The sequence below is a fragment of the Oenanthe melanoleuca genome, chromosome 1A (genome assembly GCF_029582105.1).
Source record: "Oenanthe melanoleuca isolate GR-GAL-2019-014 chromosome 1A, OMel1.0, whole genome shotgun sequence".
Lineage (NCBI taxonomy): Eukaryota > Metazoa > Chordata > Aves > Passeriformes > Muscicapidae > Oenanthe > Oenanthe melanoleuca.
The window spans coordinates 20,356,286-20,375,650 of record NC_079334.1 but is presented as its reverse complement, the minus strand read 5'-3'; the positions used below and the strand labels follow the sequence as shown (position 1 = coordinate 20,375,650).

Here is a 19,365-nt window from a genome sequence, read left to right as displayed (position 1 = left end):
ATTTATCTCTTCTTTCAGCTCTGCAATAATATATAATCACTGCATGTATTTCATATATCCATAGGTCTCATCCACAGCAGCCAAAAAAAAAACCAGACATCCAAGCTCTTCTTCAGTCTTTTTAAAAAAGTCTTTTTTTATTGACTGAAGCAGTAGCTAATATAAGCTTGGCAATAAACAAAATTTGTCCTACCAAACTGTGTCCTCATAGCTGTGGGTGAATTTTGGAAAAACAATATTATGTAATTTGTTGTCAAAATCAACCTGTCTGAATCACATTTGCTAATAATAATAATAATAAATAACTGCATTGTTATGTCCTATATTTTTGCATCTCCTAGCAACAAAAAAGTTCCAAAAAGTTTTATTTTTAGAAGTGTGCTAGAATTGTTTTCCCAACCTATATATTTTCATGCTTTCTCACTGACAGGTTCCCATGAGCAAGTGAGAAAGCTCCTCTGCTTAAAGTGCAGTGATCTATAGTGGTTGCTGCTGTCTGTTGCAATACATATTGAGGTACAGCTCATCTTGATGGTGAGGCATTGGCCTTGGGGTCAGTATTGTGATCCAAGTCTCTGGACAGTTATAACTGAATTGACCTCTTTAATTTATGATCACTTTATCTGCTGTTTAATCTGCAGTTTACATGGCCCATAGATTCAAAATATTGTGTCCCTGTGTCCAGTAGGGTTATGATAAAAGATAATGGTCATGATGCAAGAATAGATACCAAAGCCAAAGTTATCACCATGAGAGGTACACTACAAAAGGGATGCTTCCAGAGCATGTCCTGATCTGCAGGCCAGGAGGTGGGAAGGGCTTGGCCCCTGTGAACAGACTGGCTGCATCTCTGTTGCATAACATCCCCTGCTTGAATCCCAAGAGTGTGCTATTTTTCTTCTTTGCATGATTCACAAAACCTGCACAGTTCACCCAAGTTATACTGTGATGCAGAGGGGTGGATATTGTATTTCTGAGCATTGTATGATGGCAGTGCCCAAAGGCAGCAAAACTGCTGAGGCTCTGCTGGGGGAGTCTTACATACACAGGGAGCAATCTTATCTCTGCTGTCTGTAGGGAATAGCCCCTGTGGTAAGTCTTATTCAAAAATTCCCCTGCTTCTGTGTCAGAAGAACCTACATGTCTCATCCTGAAAGGAGGGCCAGGAGCTAAGAGATATGTGAAAAACCTTAGCAAATCACAGATCTGCAACAAGCAGGGGAGCAAAGTTAATAAAATACTGGTACACATGGGATTATTTTAACTGCAGCTCCATTGTTTGGACTAACTTTCTTAAAAATGTATTTCAAATGCATTGTTGTGGCTTTGGTATCAGTTGAAGTTATATTAATATATGTGTGTTTTTAATTTTTTTGAATAAAGTCATGTTCAAGGATTTCTTGGTTTTAAACTATAAAGATCTAATATGCAGCATGTTCCAGGAATCAAACTTCAATATTGAAAGCCAGTGTCTTTCAGAATTTCCTTTACAGGTGTGAATATTTGTAATATAACTTTCAATCATTTCTGCTTGATTTTTTCACTTGGGTGATATACTTTCATCTAGTTCACAACAATCTCAGACTTGAGAGTAAGGATCTCTTTCACCTGAATTCTTCTCTCAAACTCTTACCCAGTCTGTGTCCTGCTCTAGTGACATTTCTGTCGAAGTCTTAGAGGGTAGCTTGACTTCTGCTCTTGGTAATGGTTGCCAGACACAGAAAGAGTCAAATTGTCTCAAAATATACTAGAATACAGAAGCAATTAGGAGGGAGGTGTTAATCCTCTCTCTTTCTCTCCCCACATCTCCACCAGCCAGTGCAAAGCATGTTTTTGTTTTATACACCATGGCCATGCCTTCCTCTACATCCTTTCATGATCCTTAACGTCATCATTATCCTCTTTTCCTTTAGCTAGAAAAGGTCTGGCAACCTCCTCTTTACCCTGAAAATTATGAGTTGTAATCAAATTTAAAGTGAAAATGTTAATTATGTGCATTTGAATAAGGTAATTCTTTTCAGTGTGTTAATTTTCTTTATAAGAGACTTACTAAATATTTTATATTTTTTATTTCTGTACCTTCATCTAATTGCAGAATTACAGGAACTTCCAAAAACAATGGTGATGATAATGAGATCAGTAGAAATTATGAACAGTCAAGTTTTCATGCAGAGATATAATGAAATGTTTAGTGAAAACCATTGCAATTTCAGGAAATGGAGAGAACATAGGAACACAGAGCCCACAGCCCTTTTTCTCCAGGCAAACCACCCTCCCTCAAACAATAGTTTTTAAATGAAGAGTAAAGAGCTCTCCAAATGATATGTTTGTTTGAAAGGGCATTATTCAACCTGCTTTGTACAGACTTGTACAGATGACCTCTAGAGGTCCCTTCCAACCTGAACTTTTCTATGATTCTATTGAAATGCTAACTCCACACACGGAAAATTTGGGTTCTTTAGAAAGGGTTTTTGCCAGCTTTTCCTCTTGAGGCTGGTTTCTACAGCTTTGTTTAGCTCTGATAGCACCTTTCATAGTCCTTTAGTAATTAAAATTCATGTGGCATTGTCTAATACCCACATTAATCTGTGTGGTACTAAACAAGAGGAAATTTGTGTTTTTTAATTCCAGTTTATCAAGCTCTCTTCCAGTGTTCAAGAATGTGTCCTGTATGTAATAACCTAGATCCACAGCCGCCTTTCCTACTTAAAACAGTGTCTGACACCAAATTATTCTGTGAGAGCTTTGCTGCTCTGTCAGGTAAAATGGAGTGTAGGGTGTAAGTACCTTTCCCACTGATTTGTAGAGAACCCACTCAGCCTTCAGAAAGCCTTCAGAAATAGTTAGCCCTTATAGCCCACTTGGATGGTATAATATTGAAGAAGTAAACATTGGACCTTGAAACACAGGGATTTCAGCAGGAAACTTAGAAAAAAAGGGTTTTGCTCACAATTCTTGGTGCTACTTGATGTTCTGTGGTAGCATCAAAGAGCTATTGAGAATGCATAGTGTGTTGGTAAAGCAGCACTGTGATTATAGCAAAAGATTTGTCTTCTGCTTTTGATTATGGTCACATATTTCTATACACTACACTTCATTTCCTATTTGCTGATTCTTGATTATTCAGATAGGAAATTACCAGCAGTTCTTGGAATTTTAATTTCAACATTTTTTTTATTTTTATATAAATCTGATAAAAATACTTTTGGGTTTGGTAATATTCAGGCAATAGTAATAAGGTGAGAACTTTTCATCAAGTTTGAGAGACTTAGCCTGTAGTTTTTGTGAATTGATGGTGGTTGAATTGATCTTATTGAAATTATATTGATTTATACTAGCTAAATGTTTAACCTGGATTTTTCTGTGTGTTTCAATATAATTGTTTATGTGCATGTTCATTCATGCATAGCAGAATAACTGTTAGTTGGAATTTCGAGGATTTACATTAAATGGCCACAGTTTGTTTTATGACTGGGTACAAAACTGCAGCATCAGGAATCACAGAATTGCATTTAGGAGGGACCTCTGGAGGTTGCCCAGTTCCACACCTTGCTCAAAGCAAGGTCAACTAAAGGAGGTAGCTGGAGGCCAGCTGGGTTTTGAATGTCTGCAAGGATGGAGGCTCTGCAGCCTCTCTGGCTGTCACTGGGGAGTGCAGATCTGGACACAGCATTCCAGGTGTTCACCACTGCTGAGTAGAGGGGGATGATCCTGAGGACAGCTTCATGTGTTTCAGCTGTTCTCATACAGAGCAATTCTTCCTCCTGCTCTTCTTTTCCATCCTAAAACACCTGATTGCTGCAGCCAGGTGTCTGCTGTCACTCAATACCAGCTGCACAACTGAATTTTGACCCACGGGATCTGTGCACTCCTCAGCTCCTTCCTTCTTACTGTCAGAATTGAGGAGAGAGCCACCTGGGCCCATTTCTCTCTTCCTTTATTTATTTTTAATTGATTTGTTTAATTTAATACAAATATTTAATAAAGATCAATTTTTCAGTATGATGCCAACTTTTATTTCCATCTGACAAGTAAGTAGCTGCTGTAAACATGCTATAAATATGTAAGCATGTTATAAATTCCCATGTAAAACTATCTTGTAATTTGAGATCTAAGCAGTAAAATAAAAGGGGGATTTTTATTGTGCTTTTAAAAAAATGTTATAGTAGGACTTTGCTTCATAGAGAGATGAAATTTTTTTGTCAGGGCAGAACATTTCAAGAAATAATTGTTCTCTCCTGAGCAAAACTTTCTAATGAATCTTTAATCAATTTCCTTGTTAGAGCAGCTTTATATGCAGTGGATTCTAATGAAGGTAAACACTGCTTTTGAACAAGCATCCAAGAACTTCAGCTTAGAAACAAAGTATTAGCATAAAAATTCTGGAGGAGGGTTGTGTATGATGCACATAGTGTCCTACTCCTGTTTTAAAGAACATTTTCTTTTCTATGTGGTTGTATGCACACAAGGTGAGTGGACAAACCCATGGGTTGTCTCTATTTGATTATGAAGTAGAAAGATGTTGTGGTGTAGAGTGGGGGAGAGCAGTGATGCACCAACAAACTGATGTTTTCTTTGAGGTTAGAACAAATAGCATGTTACCTTTTTTTTTTCTTTTTTTAAATTGCCTTCTGCCACTACTTTAGATGGAGATGCTTGGATTTAGAAAGGTGTGGAGGTTTGTCCTTTTTATATGTCTGAAACTCATGTGTGTAATAATGCTGTAGCCTGACTGAAGACTGTGATTCTGAAGGACAGCTGCTTTTCTGTTGAAAGATGCTGTATCACAGGCATGTGATACTGGTGGCTGGTCATGGTCTCCAGTATGTTCATAATTCAGTGGCACTGGATCTCAAATTCTAAGGTAATCTTAGTATGTGTACATAGGGTCTTGTTAGAATTCTGTCATACACAAACAGAGCCAGGCTCTGTTTCACTTTCTTTGAATTGTGCTGGGTCCTTAGATAAGTTGGGGAGTCAGGAATTACTGAGGCTGTATGCCCATATAGCTGAGAAAGGAAAATAAAGATGAGGTTTGGAGAACTTCTTGAGAAAACAGGTCAGTAGCTGCTTTAAAAGTAAGTATAATTCTTTGGTTGCAAAGGAAATGTTACAGGCAAGATTGAGCTTCCTGTCATGATTGTATTTTGTTGCTTCTCTCTTTTCTCAACTGATTACATTTTCCCCCCTCATATTAACAGTGACATTTTAGTGGAGGCTTAGCAAAGATTCTTGTCCTGTTGGCCTTAGATTGTCTTATTCCTTAATAATAATTTTGGAAGTTGGCAGGCTTTCATTCTTTAGAATTTAAGTGTAGACTTGAAAGGAAAAAAGAATGCCATTAGAAGTGTACATACATAAAGGAATACATGGAAATGAAAACAGAAATACATGAAAGCATGCTATTTATTTGCTTCTCTCTCTCTGTGACGTCTGTCAGGAGAGATGCCATTGCTGTGGTAGTGTTGCTTACAGCTGGAACCTTCTAGAAAACTTTGATTAACAGGGCACTAATAGAATTTTCCTTAAGCCACAGCACGTACTGAGTGAAGATATAAAAGATGTCAATCCTGTGTGCCCTCGGAGCAGTTAGCACAGTTCCAAGGCAGAACTCATTTGTGCTGTCAACTTACTGGCTATTTTCTGTCTTACAGATAGGACTGCTTCCTTGTAACTAGTTGGGAAAGAGAACATTGGTAGCATTTGGAAACTCTGCTGTAATCTTTTACTTTAAAGTGGCTTCACAGAACTTGTGAGGTGGATGCTGAGTTTAAATGTGTACTTCTAATACTTCTTTAAAGTCATGTTCTATAGAATTAAGAAGTCTGATTTTGGGGTGAAGTTCTCCAATGGCAAGGAAATTCAGTGTAGGAACAAAAGAAGCCTTATATTTGTTTCTGAGGTAAGTTCTACTGGGTGGAAGAAGAAGAGATTGGTGAGAGAAGAGGTGGCATTTTCTTTCAAAATGCTGTTTCTGTTCTAAAAACTCAAGAAGTGGAATACATTAACTATCAAGGTTTTGACTGGAATAGAGTTAATTTTCTTCTTAGTAGCTGGAGTAGTGCTGTGTTTTGGACTCAGCATGAGAATAATGTTGATAGCACCCTGATAATTTGGTTGTTGCTAAGTCATTCAAATAGAAGAATGTTTCAATTTCCCATGCTCTGCCAATGAGGAGCTGTGCAAGCAGCCTGGAGGGAGCATGGCCAGGACAGCTGACCTGAAGGCCAGAGATGTTCCATACCATATGGCAACATGCCCAGTATCTAAACTGGGAGAGTCACCTGGAAGGGGCTGACTGCTGCTCAGGAACAGGCTGGGCCTTGGTCAGCAGGTAGTGAGCAATTGTATTGTGCATCACTTGCTTGTTCTTGGGTTGTATTCCTCTCTCTGCCTCCTTTTCATTGCAGCCACTGTTGCTGTTGTTGTTATAATAATGATGATGATGATGATAATGTTTTACCTCATTTGAATTATTACCCTGTTCTTGTTTCAACCTATCTCATAAGTTTTTCCCTTTTCTGATTCTCCTCCCCATCCCACTGGAAGGATGTTGGAGGAAGTGAGTGGTTGTGTTGTAGTTGCTGTCTGGGTTTAAACCATGAAAATTAACAGAGAGCTGTTTAATTAAATAAAGATTTACCATTGAATTCTTTCATATTGTATTTCCTAATCTTGGGTTTGCTCTACACCCTGCTTTTATGGTACCAAACTTTTCTTCAATCTTACAATGTCACATGATGACCAGCTCCCATAGTGGGAAGACTGCAAAGCTGCAACATAAAATCTGAATGTCAAGGAGTAAACTCATTATAAACCCTTATTATCAACATTCAAAAAAGCCTGAGAAAAATACTGCATAACATACTGCTTTTATACTTTAGGTTATTTATATTTTGAGTGTGAAAAATCTCCCATAGGAGACAAATGCTACACTGATACAGAGACAAGGGAAAAGCTTTACAGTGGAAATTGTTCAGTGACTCTGTGGCTGCAAGTGTGCAGAAAGAGAGCAAAGAGACTGCAAGAGCAGAAAGAATTAGATAACATTAATTTAAAAAAACACAACAAAGCCAAGGCACAGGATTGCTGTATAAACAGCTTTAACTGTATATATTTATTTCCAGTAGCTCTGAAAACAAATGGAAGATTACTGGGAAAAGATTAACTATAACAAATGCAAGGAAATGTTTGAAGCAGTTAGAAAAGCTTTTTATAGTAGAGCAGTTAAATCTAGTTAATTGTGTTTGATTTTTGTTGTCATAATTACTTCCATTGTTTCACTGAACTGCTGAATGTCTGACATAGTTGAGTTCTCATGCCGTAATTAAAAAAATAAATATATAGAAACTGAATCACCAATGTGATTAGTGTTGTGTTGCATACTTTAATTTATGTGCTGCTCATACTGGTTGAGAGCTGCTTCATGCTGAGCTGAGGAGATAATCCACAACTTAAAACAAATAAACTACTCTGTTCAGTTAGTGTAGTTAATGGGAGTATTTGATTGTATCTGAAGGTAAGAAAGGTCAATCTGGTCAGGTGAGAAGGTCAGGAGTAAGTCAGGAGTTCTCTTTGTAATGAGGACCCCAAATTATTATAATTCCCACAGGGACTTTTTCCAAGCTGGTAGCCTTTTGGAGCTCTGTTAGCAGCAGTCAGGGAGGGGTGAGCTGCCTCGAGGTCGCAGCGCAGTCTGTGCAGCAGGTTTTATAAATCCTGAGCTGGTGCATCCTGGAAGTGTAGAGCACCTGACACACTGACAGCAGGACATAGTGCATGAGATGCACATGCAACTAGCTTTTGTGGGTATTACTGAATCAGATTTCTAAAAAACAATTACATGATGCTCTTGGAGCACAACTGAAGAACAAGGTAGAGCAAGATCCTGCAATGCATGCACTTTTTAGTGTCTGTGGCAGAAAATCTAATTGTGTCTGGAGGGGTGTAGCCGAGACTTTGTTTGGAACTGCAAACACAAATGCTCCCTTTCACTCTGGGTCTAATTTGGGTCTCCCTTGCTTTGAGATAAACCAAATAAACATTGATAAAGTTGCAGATGCTCGTTGTGGCTCAGTTAGATCTGAAAATACTAACAATGGGCAACAGGTAAGGAGCAACCACTGGTTATTTTTTTATTGGAGTATCACACCTGGATGCTGTGATTAAATTGGCCAGTTATTCCTTCAGCCTTTGTTTTGTTTCTGATATATTTCATGCTGTGTATTTCAGAGTACTGGTGTTTAGTTAGCACAGCTGTTGAGACTGAAAGTATCAGGAGGAGCACTGCATGGCTTTGTGTAAATGAAGTGAACCATTTTACTGGAAAGATGAATGTGCCTAGCAGTATCACATCTGAAGTGGCTTCAGTCTTAGCTTGTACCGTGAAACTGCTTTCTAAAAGCTTTCAGGCAGGTGACAGGCTGAGTCAGTAGGACTGTGGCATAGCAGAGGAGACTGTAGGAGAATTCTGAAAGGCATTTTCAGACTCATATGGCAGAAATGTGCAGCTGTGTTTTGTGCTCAGTCCTTGGTCCAGCCAGTGTTGTTCCGTGGTGGATGTCAATCTGGCACCTGTTGAAAGGAAATCCAAGTCAGAAGAGCTGCAATGTCTTCTTTCAATTTATTTGACAGTGGTATATTAGATAACATTGTTTCTGAGTAAATCCAATAGTGAACACATGATTGAGTCCAAAGCTCTTCCTGTAAGCCAAGGATCTTCATTACCATTCATGGGCATTTTATGTAATTGCTTGTGTAAGGGTTGCACATGATGCATCGTCTACTTTGGATAAAAGTACTCAGCAGGTGCTGTGATTTTATACACTAAAAATGAATATTTAAGACCCAAGGGAAGCTATTCACAACTTTGGGGAGGTGGGAAGATAGCAGAAGGATAATTTGAAGTAGTTTATGGCTCTTCTAAAGCACTATTAAAAGAAGTATCTTAACATTTCCTAGAGTGATCCATCACAAGCTGACTTGTCTGTTCAGGATTTTCCCAAATGTTTTTCTAGTTAGATAAAGGATATGCATGAATGTGCAGAATGATTTGGCTGTTTTGTCTGAATGATGACAATTTGTAGAAAACTGAATTTGCCACATTCCTGTCTTTCCTTCACAGCTGAGCTGGGAGTTCAATGTCGTGCCTTATACTCTTTTGAGTATACACTCATAGGGCAGAAAAGCTGGATTCCATACTCTATATGAACCTGTCCAGAAAATTAACTTGCATGGATATTTAGAAGCATATCTAGGAAAAATCAAATTATTTCTTAAATATGCCATTCCAGGAGGAATTAATCCACTAGCCATGCTGTAACTCTTAGGCTTCAGAGTCTGCATGTCATTGCCCTGTAAACTTGTGTCAGCATACTTGTAACAGTGTGGTTTCACAAATGTGGTGTTGGCTCTTACTTTGTTACCTGTAATTTTTACAGGTGTCCTTGAGAGGAGCAGTATCCAGCCAGTGCATGTTTCAGTGCAAAATGTGGCTGTTTGCCAGTGACTGTGCTTGGGTGTTCATATTTTCAGACATTTATTTTTCTGTGCACAGACTGATGTCAGTGCTGCATGCCTGTACATTTAAGGAAAAAAAAAAAATAATTCCTACTTAGAATAAGAAATCCGTGCATTTGATAATATATATGCTTATAAACACAGAAGCCTGGGAAATTATCAGTGCTTTTCAAGTAGGCATGTAAAGGACTCTCTTCAGAGAAGTTGTACAAGCTATGTGCTGTAAGGAAAAGGAATGAAATGTAATCATTATCCAAATACAGTGAATAAAGATAAGAGTCCTCCACAATTTATCTACCAAATGTGTGTCTCGTCTAACATAGAGTAACTCTAATACCACAGTTGTAATATTAAATCTGCCCACATATTTTGTGCAAAATCTCTGTGGTGAGGCATTCATTGCCTTGAAAAGCTGACACAATGGAATGCTTTTTGTGCTGGCTCTGGACAAATTATAGTCCATTTTATCAGTTCCAAGGTCAGGGTACTATCATGGCTCTTAAACTGCAGTGTGGTAAAGTGGGCTCTATTGAATGTTCAGGGAGCAGCTGTAAGTTTGCCTGATTACTACACCCAGGTATCTCCAGCACAGAGATTTTTGTCTGAACCTATTTCTCTTCTCTACATTCTCGTTTTTGCTGTAATTTAATTTCAGAATTGATTTTTACTGCAATATATATGGAGTTGTTGAGCCAAGACACTCTCAAGACACAGAGCAGCCATTGTTAACATGTCACTGTAGAAATGCTTTCATTGCTTGTCTCAGCTCTAGTGCTAGTTTAAGCATAAGTCAAAGGGCACTGTTATTAAATACCTTGTACTGCCAGAGTCTGTGTTTCTTTCCCCATCATTCTTGTAGACCACTGCTATTCTTAAAATTGAAAACCTTAAGCCCTTTCACACAAAACCTGAAGTAGATTTGCATGGACTTAATATTTGTCTTTCCTTTTCTAATTTATCTACTACAAGCCTTTCCTTCCCTTTCAAAAAAACCTGCTATCAATATGAAACATTATTTTTATGCTCTGCGTGCCTGCACTGGTATGGGAATATTCATTTTCCTGTGAATAAAAATAATCGTGTATTTTTTCTTGGCCCCTCTGAAATGCAGAACAATTATTCCAAATTAGGATCAGAATTATTTTTCTGCTAATAAAAACCATGTTATTCTGCAGAATCCATTTTTCTCATGGCATACAGTCTATAGCTTCTGATATCCCCAGTGTGAATAAGGATATTTCCATGCCTGTTTTGCACTTTCTCCCCTTTTACACAGCAGTTCATCAGCACTGCTTTTTGATGTGCAAAGTGGGTATTTTCAGTAACATCCATCTACCTCCAAACTTCAGTTTCCCGTTTTTTTGGTTCACTCTCTTGAGTTTGTGACCAGCTGCAGACAGGTCACTGATTCTGTGGTGTGACTTCTGCTCTTTGGGAGCAGGTGAAGGAATGGGGGTGGCTTTCTGTTACCTGCCCCAGCACACGTGGGCATCAAAGATCTCAGAGTTCCTGTAGAGTAAAATGAGGACAAAACCACAAATAAAACTGACATCTCTTGGTAAGATGGAGCTTAGTGTGTATTTAGGTGTTATGATGTGCTTTATTGACTTACTGAAACTAGTTTTGTTATTAAGTAGTCGTGGATAATTTTGAAATGGGTACTGCCTTGCCATTGCGGTGGCCCTTTTTTTTGTCCCTGTTCTTTTAACCCTTGTGGAACACTGGAATAGTTTATAACTTTCTGTAGAGAGATAAGCTGTTGAAATATTTTTTTCCTTTCCTTTTCAGGGAGTAATATGTGGGAGGCTGTGGACTATTTGCTTCCAACATAGGAACAGCAATTGGTTGGATTCTGCACTCCGGAGAGAATGCTGGGAATCTGCAGAGGGCGACGGAAATTCCTGGCTGCCTCTCTGACCATCCTTTTTGTCCCAGCCATTACCTGGATTTATCTGTTTGCTGGGAGTTTTGAAGGTAGGAGAGGAATAATGGCTGAGGGAGGGTGGTGGGGTGTTGAATGATTTGTTGCTGGGCAGACAAATGAATAATCATGGATATCTATATAAGGTTCCTTTACATAAAAGCAGTTTGGGTCCACATCCACCTACTGTCAGCAGATTGTTTTAGTTGGAATATCTTTCTGTCCCCTTATTTTTTTAGGTGGAAATCCTCCAATTTATAGGTACATTGACTTGCAGCTATATAATGACTTGGAATAGTCACTGCTTTGTCTTTTAAATTGCCTGTCTAATGAAGTTTTTTTCCTAGCCTTAGAGACATTCAGCAGTAATACTTTGGTTAGGTGAGATTAAAAGATTCTGGCTCTCCTGTTTTTTGCTACTTTGTAGCTTTGTTTGTTTTGTTTATTGTTTTTGTTTGTTTATTTATTTTATGTTGGGCAATAGATATGTTGTTTTGGCAAGAGTAAAAAAAAGTCATTCAGCCTTTGTATTTACCTTAGCATGAGGAAAGGTGTTCCAACCATTTAAAACCTCTTCAGTCACTAGTTGATGGTCTGATAATTTTAAAAAGGCATTGTTTAAAATGTCAAGCTTCTTTCATGTATCCTTGGCTGGCAAATCTGTGCTGTGTTTGGAAACAAAAGGGGTTTCCATGTTAAATTACAAGTAAGAACATGTAAAGATTTTCAGTGTGTGTTGCATACAATTCTGAATTAGTTATATGCCATATGCAAATATTTGTTTATGCAAATTCATTTGAGTACTTAAAATTCTACCTTAATGTGCAGTAACTCCATGAGCTCGTTCTAGAATGAAACACTTGTGGGATTCATGTTAAATTGGAAATACAGGGGGTGCTAGCTGCATACTTAAAAATAATGATCAGGCAGGCAGAACAGTGCTGATTTTGTTTGATTTTTAAAAGCTGAGCAAATGCAGACCTCACCTTTTTGCTTTTAGAAGAATATTATGCTGCTTTATCATAATGACTATTTTAATTGTGTCCACAATTGATAATGCCATGGTGTTTTAAATTCCTCTGTGGGTAGAATCCTTTGTTTTTACAGAGAACTCAATACAAATCTTGAAATTTGCTGCTACAGGGTATTTGAAGTGACTTAAAGCTCTCACTGTGAATTAATCTTAAGAGCAAACTAGGGAACAAAGCCCATTACCTATTACAAAGCCTTACACTGAAGAAGGACTGGAAATTTTATACAGTTACAAACTCTTCCAGTTATTTTTCTCTATCTCTTTTATTTTTTCTTAATTTTGGGTGAGGTTTATTTAATCTTTCTTGGTTAAAAATCAAGGTGAGTTAGATATTTATTTAACCAAATAATAGCTAGCATTTTCCTTCACTTCTAGGTATTATGGATAAAAAGTTAATGCTATTTTATTATTTTACATCTTGTTTTTTTTCTCCACAGTGGTTCCCACAATTTACTCAGGTTTGAGCTCTCTGTAGAGATTGTAGTGGAGTAGGGGTGGCTTTCTTCTCCCAAGTAACAAGCAATAGAACAAGAGGAAATGGCCTCAAGTTGCACCACAGAAGGTTTAGATTGGATATTGGGAAAAATTTCTTCATAGAAGGAGTTGCTAAGCATTGGAACAGGCTGCCCAGGAGAGTGGTTGGGTGGCCATCCCTTCAGATGTTTAAAAGTTGTGTGTATGTGGCACTTAGGGACATGGTTTGGTGGTGGACATGGCAGTGCTGGGCTGATGGATGGACTCAATGATCTTAAAGGTCTTTTCCATCATAAACAATTATATCATTCTGTAATTCTCTAATTGAGTACAAATTGCCTTACAACAGCATTGTGCCTTGGTTTGAAACCATCAGGAATGGAGAGTCCTGTCTGCCTCCTGGCACTTGTTTCTTTTCTTAATCACAGGGCTAGAGATTTTATTTTCAATACATCTGCTTTTAGATTTGAGTTAATGGTTCTTGTTAGACATTTCTCCACCAAATTAAAGAAATCATCAATATGTGTTATCTTCATAGACTCATTTAATTATTCAGTGTGGAAGGGACTTCAGGAGTTCTCTCATTAATCTCCTGCTCAAATCAGTGTGGATTTTGGAGTCAGACAAGATTTTTTAGGCCTTTATTCAACAGCATCTTGAAAGCCTCCAATGATAGAGAATACATTGACTTACACACACACTGTGAATGAGTACCCTCTCTCTTTGAGCCCAGCATTCTGGATGGTTTTCCACACATCTAGTAGTCCAGCCACATGCACAGTAAAATCTCAGCTTGGATACAGGGATGTTGTGCTTAATTTCAAGGGAGATGGCATCAACTGGTCATGTTTGCATAGTAATTTCATCCTAGAAAGCAGTCAGGTTGATCAAGCATGATTTACCATTGATGAATCCGCTTGTCCTGCCAGCCCTGGGAAAATATCTGTTTGAAGATACCTACATGAAGTGGTAAAATCACTATGTCTTTTATTCACTAAGTAAAAGTGTTGACCTAGCTGAGTTGTCAGAGCAAAAACTTTTGTGGGGAATTTTTTATTCTTCTGCAGTTTTTTTTTTCTTTGTATGTTTCAGGGCTCTAGACTCAAATCTCTGGTATGACATCTGTAGTGCTGTCTGCCTCATATATTCTTGATGTAATTAGGAATTACATTACTCATCCATATGTTTATATCTAAGAACTTGAGTTATTCATTTGCCATAGCATGGGTGTGGGATCATACTAGAAACCCTTTAAAAAATTTCTTAGTGGATCTGTAATATAAAATATGCCTTACTGCAGTCTGTTCCCATGTCCTACTTTTTGAATGGTTTCAAATTCCTTAAGACAGAATTTTGTTTTATTTTGGATTTTGTTCTCTTGTCAGAAAGTACATGGCAGCCTGCTACTTCATGGTTGTCACTCAGACACTTCCAGTGAGAACCTTCCCTTAGATTATTCATTGGAGATGGTGTTACCCAAGCTGTGACAGCAGTAGCTACTAAAAGCCTCATTAATCATGTATAAATGTCTATTAAGGTTATGAAGCAGAATATTAAAGATGATATTGAATATTGTATGGTCTTTGAATGTACCTGGTTACTGTTGTTTTTAATAATGCACAAGAACAGCATAATTTCAGTTATCTGTTTCTTTGGATGAAAAAGCTAATTGTTCCAACATTCTTAGGTTATATTTAAAAGATAAAGTAATAGAGTAGGAAGGGTGGAGTGCATTTAAAACAGGGAAGAGGAAATAATCAAATAATACATGATGAATTTTCATTAGAAAGACAATAACTAGTGGTAACTCCATAAATAGCTTAATTTTCCAAGCTATGTGCAGCAATTTTCTATCCCTCTTACCATGAAGGTCATGTAAAATAGGTATTGGGAACTGTAATTTGATCATGCTTTCTAGATTACTGATTCCTCCAAAACAAAGAAAGAAAGAAAAAAAAAAAAATGCACTGTGGCTGTGTCACCTCAGCAGATTTTCAGTCACCTTGTTTTGACAGGATGAAAATACACTTGAGTTACCAGTCCCTGTGAGGTGGATCCACTTGAGGCTGAAAGCCTGAAGAATGTGTGTAGGGCTCCTGTGTAGAGCATATTTCCCAGGAAAGAAGAGCCAGTAATGCAACCTTAAGATAAAAAATTGAAAAGTTGTGTGAGATCCTGCAGGGAGTCTGTGAGAGAGCAGTTGACTTTGGTTTATTTTGACTGCTTGGGTAGCATTTTAAAAAACAGAGCCTGCCTTTAATGGGACTTGCTTTCCTTGATTGTCCTCATTTCACTCCAGAGTTGGGCAACTATCATTCCCTGACAATTCATTTCAGTCAAAGTCATCTGCAGACACATGATTGAAGCCAGAGTTGGGCAAACACCTCATAAAATACAATAAAATAAATTGAAGGAAGGCTGCAAATATTCATCTTAGTATTTAAATGGATTCACTTTGATGCTGTTCACACTCTTTTTGTGTATGTTTCCATAAATATTCTGGTGAATATGTTAATTGAGAAGACTGTCTATGGGAACAATGAATACCCAGTTTTAGTATTCATGGGAAGTAGATTTTGAAATCATAGTTGTGAATACTTGAATCAAAAAACTGATTCTGGGGGTTCAGCTTTTTTCAGTTAAGTGCCAAAAGTTTATCACATGATCTTTGTGCATGATGAAAACTGCCTGAACTTTTAATGCTTGCATTAAGTTGCTCACAGAAAGAGGCAAACAAATAATTAATTACTAAAATGTCTATCAGACACTTGCAACTGATGAATAAACATCAGAAAATAATTCCCTTGCAGACAATGTAATCAAAAAGATACAAAACATAGAATTGCTTTTTTTTTTATTGCATTTTCTTCAGTTGGCCTGAATTTTATCTGGTATGTGTCTCAACAGGATTAAACACGAAAATTTAATCCAGTGTCCATTTAAAATAGAAGTTTTCACCTTTGTGTCCCTGTCTTTTTAATAAAGTTCTGAGAAAATAAGTCCTGAAAGGGTACCTCTGCATGTAGGTAAGGATGCTACTGTGATGAGTGCCTGAACAGGTTTACAGGAGGTGTGTTTTGTGAATATTGGCCATCCTTAGTTAAAACACCACCCTTTCATTTCCATTTTGGAGTAAATACTGCTAGCTCACTCCTCTTTTGTTACATTTATTTCAGGTGATAGAGAATTGCCACTTTAGCACTTCTGCTGCAATCACTGTATCTTCTTAAATATGTTTGAGGATCCTCCAAGAGGATCGATTATGGTAGCAAAGACCTCAGGCTTATGAGAAGTTTTGTGACTCCTGGAAAACTTGTCCTTCTATGAAGCCCTGGTGTTTTGGTGATACAAAATGCTGATAAAGGATCAGAAGGTCCATGCTGTGAAAGCTGACTCTCATTCTCTGCTCATCTTAACTTTAACTTGGAAGTCAGTGATCCCACATTTGTTTTTTTTACAAACTTGAGAAGTCTTATATGTCTGTCATCTAAGAAAATAAAATTCATAAGTGAATATTGAAAAATAGAAAGTTTTACTCCCCATTTTATAAATAAACAGCCTGCTTGTGAGCAGTGACAGGAAATTTGAAGCAGTTTCTGTACCAAAACAAGAATGGCTTTATGCCAAGAGTGTCAGCCAAAATACACCATGGTCATGAGAAGCTTTTGGAGGTCAAGTTGTGAAGTTAGTGATGAGCATGGATTTTTTTTTTTTTCCCTCTCAACCATTTTTCAGTTAAACTTAGAATTCTGCAATACAATTTTGTTCTTAGTTAGTAATGTCCAGTCCTGGTTGAAGTCAGTGCAGTTTTTTCTATATCTTGCCCGGAGTTCACATCCTTAAACCAATGCCTGGTCATCTCAGGAGAAGCCTTGAATCTTGCAATGGCCACTGCTTTTGTCAGTGTGCTGTGCATTGCTTTTTGGAATTCCAGTGCAGAGGGCACACATTTTCTTTTGATGCTCATAGTTTTATGTACATGCTTTCAGAAAAGCAAAGTAAGCTGCTGGCTTACCTTCTTTCTTCTCTGTACAATCTTGTGATTGCATAGAATGTTTCTTTGCTTGTAAACACCAGCTTTCTCTTGGCTTTCTTTTTCTAGGCAGCTCTTAATTTGTCATTTCTGGCAGAAACATAAAGGTCAGAATGGAAAAGAATTCTGTGACAGGAGTGAGGAGCCAGCTTCTTTGGAACAGCAGCTAAATGAGTATAATCGGTGGGATTTCTCAAGGGTTTTGTTTCAGCTTTGTCTTCCTCCTTTTTGAACAAACTTTTGGGATAAATGCCACCTATAAAAGTGGCATTACAAAAAAGTGAGCAAATTTCTCCCAAGAGGAAGGGACAGCTGGATTCTACTATTCTTTTAGAGCTGTGTGGAAGACTCAACAGTGGAACTGCTTTTTCCTGATCATTCCTCCTCTTTTTCAAAGATGGGTACTTACTAATTTCATTGACAAAACATATTTTTTAGTATAAAAACAGAAAAGCAAGGTGAGCTTTAATGTCTTGTTAAAAAGAAACAGAAAAACAAACCCCAAGAAGCAGCACTTGGCTTTCTGAAACAAAATGTGCAGTTTTAAGTACACCAGAACTCCTTTGTGTGCTGGAGCTAATGTAGCCTGGCTTGCTGTGATTGATGTCATGCAGCTGATTGATGTTGAAGTTGCTTTTCCTACAATTTATATAATCTAGCTCCCATATGGATCTCCTGGTACCTGAATAAATCCTGAGCTCTTGCTGCAGTGTATTTCTCAATGGTAGAATGTTGGGCATCCCTCATCTCTCTCTCTCACTGAGTTCCTGGCAATTGTAGAAACTTCTTTACCTCTAACAAAGTAATTTGAAATTAATCAATAAGCTTTGGGGGAAAACAGGCAAGCAGGTAAACAAATGTATAAGCATAAGATGAAAAGAGATCTGAAATAGAGATGCTTTAAAAGATTGAAATGAAAATTTAGTTTTTGCTTCTCAGAGCCATTAATTTGGGCTGTTTGATTTTTGTGAAGTTTTTTATATTTAAAATTTGTGGGGTGTTTTTCAGATCAGGTAGAAGTTTGAAATCAAAATATGTCTTGTTAAACAGCAAATTGAATCTGAATTGCCTTTGAATATTTATTTGAATGTGTATAATACCATGAAGTATTATACCATGGAGTCAAGTTAAAAAAAAAGTTTACATAATTTCTTCACGCATTGTGTATGGTCATTCTTAAGTTCTGCAGATTATGCTCTGGAATGTTTAGGAAAAGCAGCTGAGTGAAAAGGCTGATACCCTGTTATTGAGTGGATGTGTTTTAGGGATGCTTAGCTTAAGAGTACCATATCTTCAGCACATCTCTCTTATTCCCTCTGTACCCTTTTCAAACATTTTTCAGATACAGCAGCCATTGAATTGTTCAGCTGGGTAATTATTTCCTTCCCTTGAAGTTTTACCTCTGTTGTGTTGCTTTGCATTTCTTGTTTCTAGACTTGAAAGAGACTTTTTTTTTTAATGTATCCAGATATCCTTGGACTATTGAGTGACATGCACAACTAACTTCAAAAACATAGTCTGACAGCAGTCATCCTGGTTCACTCAGCTTTGTAGATACCAACAAAAAGAGGAAATGTTGGTCACCTGGAGGCTGATACGTTTTTAGCCTGAGATTCTCTTCCAGCTTAACCACGTTCAACTATTTGAGCTAATCCTGCAACAATAATTCTTTCTAACTTGTGGTATGACTGCCACATAATATAATAATATATGTGAAGTAATATATTTCTATAATATATATATTATAATTATAATTATTTGAAATAGTCAAAGTCCAGGATGTAAACATCAAGGTTTTAAACCTCTTATTTTTTTTTTTAATTTTGTAATTCTGTTTGTCTTCGAAATTGCTGAATGTCAGAGTTAATTATAGACCTAGTTAAAATATTTTACTGTACAAATGAAGTGTTTCACAATGAGATACAAGTTCCAGTGAACTTGTAATAATGTCTGTACCTATTCTAAAGCAGGGGTGTGTGGTTTCCTCTCTGCATACTGCTTCCTGAATTTATGAAATGCCCAGTGAAATCACCATCACCAATAAAAGCTTTTAAACACCTGGAGTGGCTTACAAGCTTGGAGCTAGTAACACACCAAGGTCCTGAATGGAAAACCTACCCAATTGGGCTCCTACCCAATCACTGAATCCTGGGCCCCTGCATCTTCAAAGTGATGGTTGTTCCTCCTAAGCAGATTAAACCCAGTGCAGTTATGGCTGTTGGTGCTACAATAGGATCTTCATTTTGCACTCTAGACACAGGATTGGGGTTGTCATGGTGTAGTTTAAAATCAAAGAATGTTGCATACCGTTTGTGTAATATAGAGAGGATTATTTCTGGAGCTGAAATAAAGCCATAGCTAATAAGATAGTATTATTATTATATG

General features: G+C 37.5%; 1 protein-coding gene across 2 annotated transcripts in view; it reads left to right on the top strand.

Annotated features, from left to right (window-relative positions):
- Positions 1 to 19,365, top strand: part of LARGE1 (LARGE xylosyl- and glucuronyltransferase 1) — a 263,862-nt gene that overhangs the window by 64,907 nt on the left and 179,590 nt on the right. For both annotated transcript variants that reach the window (XM_056515824.1, XM_056515817.1), the window contains one exon: positions 11,308 to 11,493. In XM_056515824.1, coding sequence (XP_056371799.1) covers positions 11,388 to 11,493 — 106 coding nt within the window. In that variant the 5' untranslated portion in view covers positions 11,308 to 11,387. The remainder of the gene's footprint in view (positions 1 to 11,307; positions 11,494 to 19,365) is intronic.